At 39.9% G+C, this 4,334-nt stretch overlaps 1 protein-coding gene across 10 annotated transcripts in view; it reads right to left on the bottom strand.

Moving 5' to 3' along the window:
* The window catches only part of CDK5RAP2 (CDK5 regulatory subunit associated protein 2), an 82,943-nt gene that overhangs the window by 9,697 nt on the left and 68,912 nt on the right, over nucleotides 1-4,334 (bottom strand). For 9 of the 10 annotated variants that reach the window (XM_035890029.1, XM_035890033.1, XM_035890043.1 and 6 more), the window contains 3 exons: nucleotides 3,815-4,004; nucleotides 3,478-3,599; nucleotides 1,821-2,069 (listed from right to left, as the gene is read on the bottom strand). In XM_035890029.1, the coding sequence (XP_035745922.1) occupies nucleotides 1,821-2,069; nucleotides 3,478-3,599; nucleotides 3,815-4,004 (561 nt within the window). Of the gene's footprint in view, nucleotides 1-122; nucleotides 164-1,820; nucleotides 2,070-3,477; nucleotides 3,600-3,814; nucleotides 4,005-4,334 lie in introns of all 10 variants that reach the window. The other variant, XM_035890079.1, reaches the window with a different exon arrangement.

Genomic DNA, 4,334 nt, shown 5'->3' with positions numbered 1-4,334 from the left:
GGCTGCCAGTGCACATTGCCGGCTCATGTCCAGCTTTTCATCCACCAGCACCCCCAAGTCCCTCTCGGCAGGGCTGCTCTCGATCCTTTCTTCCCCCAGCCTGTATTGATACCGGGGGTTACCCAAATGTTTCTGCTGGTAGGAGGGCATTTGCAAAGATTTTCTATACACAAAAACGGGACGAGGAAAAGTATATCAGGAGAAGTTAACATGCATTAAAAAAACTTCCTAGCTCTACTTCTGTTCCTTTTTTTTTTTTTTTTTTTTTTTGCTGATGCTGCACGTGGACTCAGGAAGCAAGGAAACACAGCTCATTTTCCAGTACCATGCCATGTATCTTCCAGTATTTACCTACACTAATCTTTTTAGTATCTACCCAAAGTTCTAGATATTTCCCAAAATCAAGTTATAGTCAGAAAATCTAAAATACATCCTGATGAAGACATTTTAATCAACAAATGTAAGCTTCCTATTAACTCCACAAAAAGTATGACACTCTCCAGAGCTATACCATCCTTAAGATCATATCATATCCCCCCTCTTCAGAACTTCCATATTCCCTAAGTATCTACAAGTAAAGACTAATCACAGTTCAGACTAATCAGCTAACCAGTTCAGCTGTTGACATTCCAAGGGGTCATTCTGGTTCATATCAAACCAAGTTATTATAACTCTAATCACCATTTTCTTAAAGACATAAAAAGCTTCTTCAGCTCCTATCTGCTCAACCTCATGCAGGTCCAAAGCAACATCTAGGATTCTATCTAGAAACTAAGCAGGAACAAATGCAATTTGGGGATACTGGTGGTACAGGTTCCCCACAATAGCTGTTCCAAACCTACTTGATCCTGACTGGCCCTAAGGAACCTTCCCCACATGGAGCACATGACCATAATTAGCGTTCAACTATAAAGTGCACTCCATAAACATTCCGCATCTTTCTTACTTGTACAGAGTAGCAGTGAGCTATGCTCATTATGTATTTCATCTGAAGTATGATTCTGATCAGACACGATGGACCCACAAAAGAAGTAAGGTGGTAAAAAAACCCTGTTGTGTCTCATGAGCTCTCACACTAATCCTCTGACTGATGCTGTTGTTCCGTGTGGTGCGTAATGTTTAGGTAAGCATGTTCAGGTGAAGTGTATGGACCCCAAAAGCCCATTATTATTGCTTCCCATAACATGATGTATACCTGTACAGGCAGTGGGGGCAGTGGCTTTATGCTGGATGTATAGAAAGCTGCTACTATGCAGAGTACCTTAGCAGCAAGGAAGAACATTCTTGTGCCCTCTGTATCCCACGTACATCTATATTGGGACCATAATCTAACCCATGTGTAAACATTACATTTTCCCTGATTTGCTGAAATAGTATCATTTAACAGTAATTGAAATAAAGGTAAAATATTCCTCAAGGGCAAAAAGGGAATTTATACATAGACCATTTAGTGCACTTATTGATCATTCTTGAGTAATACAGAGTTACCCTTAGCAAACACTATAGAGGTCTGCATTAAAAAAAGAACCCCCAGGTAAGCAAAGTTTATGGCAATTTAATACAGGCACCCTTCCATCCCAGAGACTGTCTGCAAATGCTTCTCTTGAATGAAAAGGAAGTGGCAGTTGGAGGCTCTAAGGCAGAAGAACTGCAGTGTGCATTGCACCTCCCCACACACCAATAGCTCTAACGGGAAAGGGATTTGAAAGGCAATGGGCAGCTCCCAAACACACAGCTGATGTTGTATGAGGCTTTAAGAGCATCTTTAAAGAACAAGGCACAGGTTCTGCAGTATAACAAAAGCATGTATGGCACGGTACCATTCATTCCTGCATAATGCTGCGATTCTTGTTTGAAAAGATAGTTGATATTCACAGCCGACACTGATCCCACTTCCTCTCTCTTTTCCTTTGAAAGCTGTTCCTCTAATTTTTCATGCAAAGACTTGTTTGTCTCGATGCTTCTTTCAAGCTGCACTCGCAAACTCTGTATTTCAGTCAATAGTTCATGTAAGTCAAGTGGATTTTTCTGATCTTTTCGGAATTCTTCTGATGCATCACATCTGGGATCTGAGACAATTTCAAAAGCAACACTTAACATCTTTAACAATTAAAATAATATTAGCCATTATCAGAATGCTGAGCAAGTAAATTATAGCCAGCTTTATCCTCAATATTAAGAATTAACTACAAACAGCATTAAGATAATGGTTTGACAAAAAAGCATGTCTTAATTGCTTCTACCCTCGAAAGATTTAAAGAGCTGGAAGTTATTTTTCACTTTGTCCACAAAAGCTAATAAGTCTCATGCCAAAAGCAAAAAAAATGTAATAAAAAGAGAATGAAGAGGATTTACAAAATTTGAAGTGCATTAATGCACAGGCTGGGGAAAGTAAAAGGAATGGGTAATCTCGGAGTGCGGAGGAGGGATGGAGTAGAATTGGGAGTTTAATTTTATACACAGAAGAAAAAAGAAAATAGCTATCACCTGGCAACTAGAGGAACAAATCTGAACCTGAAAAAAGCAACGGCTGCGTTTGTCTTTTCATAGAAGGAGGTCAGTACACAAACAATTCCATGTATTCTTTCATGCTGAAATCAAACTGTTCTCCAGACAGCGGGGAGGGACTCAACAACGTGAGGAGGGTGCTGCTACTCTCCAATTACATTACCAGTTCTGCAAGAAGACTTACTTCCACCCCTGAGCCAACTTTGGCTTAAAGCCTTATGCCAACAGGGCTCTTCTGCAGCAGCTAGGCATGAAATACAGTGACGGCAGGGCATATTAATTACAGTAGCAGGAAGAAAAAAAACAAAAATAAAAAAAATATCAACTTTTACAAGAACTTCCAATGGGAAATTTGCCAGATCCTGTAAGAAGTATGCAGCAATGAACAGCATTCCACTTCTTTACCTAACCGTGCCCACAGCTATGTGGTGGTATAGCTTCTTTAAAAGGGGTAGCAAAAACACATGCAAGTCTCGTTCCTATCCCTCACCTTCAGTGACAGAAATTATTAAGCGTCTCATTCAGAAAAGAGTGCCAGCACGCCTCCCCAGCCCTAGGGAGAAGACGCTACCCTCATATTCAGACAGAAGAAAGCACAAGCTACCTGAGTAAGTGCTACCTGTGAGGATGCAGCAGCATGTATTTAGATGACAAGTAAATAGCTAAGATCCCCATGAAGTTTATCCAGCCTGAGCCACTGAATCTTCAATATTTGTTTTTAGCTTAGCTAAAAAGATAAAGGAAACTTGGGTGTGCTTAGTCAGAACATACCCCACATCTCAACCTCGCAGGTACACTCCTAAGTAAAAAGCAGCATTTTATCATCAAGTTGTCAGTTCTAGTTTGCATAGCAGACACAAGCAGAAACAAAGAAACAGTGACCTAGCCCTACTGTCCTTTGACAGGACCATATTCAGAGAGGGAAGGGTTGCAAAGGCTAATGGTAGAGAAACAATTGTGCATTTATACCTGTCCTCTTCCTTCTTGCTTCTTCCAACTTCTCATAAACCTTGATCTCAGTTCGGAGTGACTGCAGCAACTTCTCATTCTCAGAGAGCTGACGTTGCTTTACATTAATTTCTGTTTGCAACCTGTTAAGTCCCAATAAATGGCAAAGTTAAGTGTTAAATTCTTATCTTCTGTTTCAAAATCTAAAATCCATTCCCCTTTCCTCCATATTTCTTCCCTTGCCTTTTGAATTTATCTATGCACCTCATTAATGTTAACGGCTATGGCTAAACACATGCTTGTCACATTAGACATTCATTTAGAGAAGAAAATTGTCAAATGTGGACAGAATCAATACCTGTTTAATTCATTACGACTGCTGTAAATCTGACATGTCAGGTATCTGGTTTCATCCTCCTTTTGGCCAATTTGTTTTTGCAACCTTTCATTTTCTTTCTTGATGCGTTCATAATCCTCATGAAGATGCTCAATGATTACATTCTTTTTAGAAAGAGATTCTCTTAACTTTTCATTTTCCTTTTGTTTATCTGAAACAAGAAGCAGCACAAGGTATTTACAATGCTCACAACCCACTAAAGCCATGCTTTTTAACAAAACCAGCTTTTTCAGAGACCATTCAGAAAACAACAGCTGCTCTTGTGAGTTTTAGGATTTCAGTATTTCAATTTTCTAATGACTTTTGCTAGATGCATTTTCTGTAACGTGCAACATTTAACCCCCAGGACACAAAGGCTCAATAAAAACCTGTGTACAGCCTTATGCGCCAAATGACCACACCACCTCTTGGAATTTGGTCAGCAGGATAGTATTCAACAACTGATGTCAGCAGGGTCCCAAAGCAGGGACGTGAATTTTGG

This window comes from Egretta garzetta, unplaced genomic scaffold (assembly GCF_000687185.1).
Source record: "Egretta garzetta isolate BGI_Z169 unplaced genomic scaffold, ASM68718v1 scaffold190, whole genome shotgun sequence".
Classification (NCBI taxonomy): Eukaryota; Metazoa; Chordata; class Aves; order Pelecaniformes; family Ardeidae; genus Egretta; species Egretta garzetta.
Note: the sequence above shows the minus strand (reverse complement) of the source record. Positions and strands in the feature narration are given on the sequence as shown.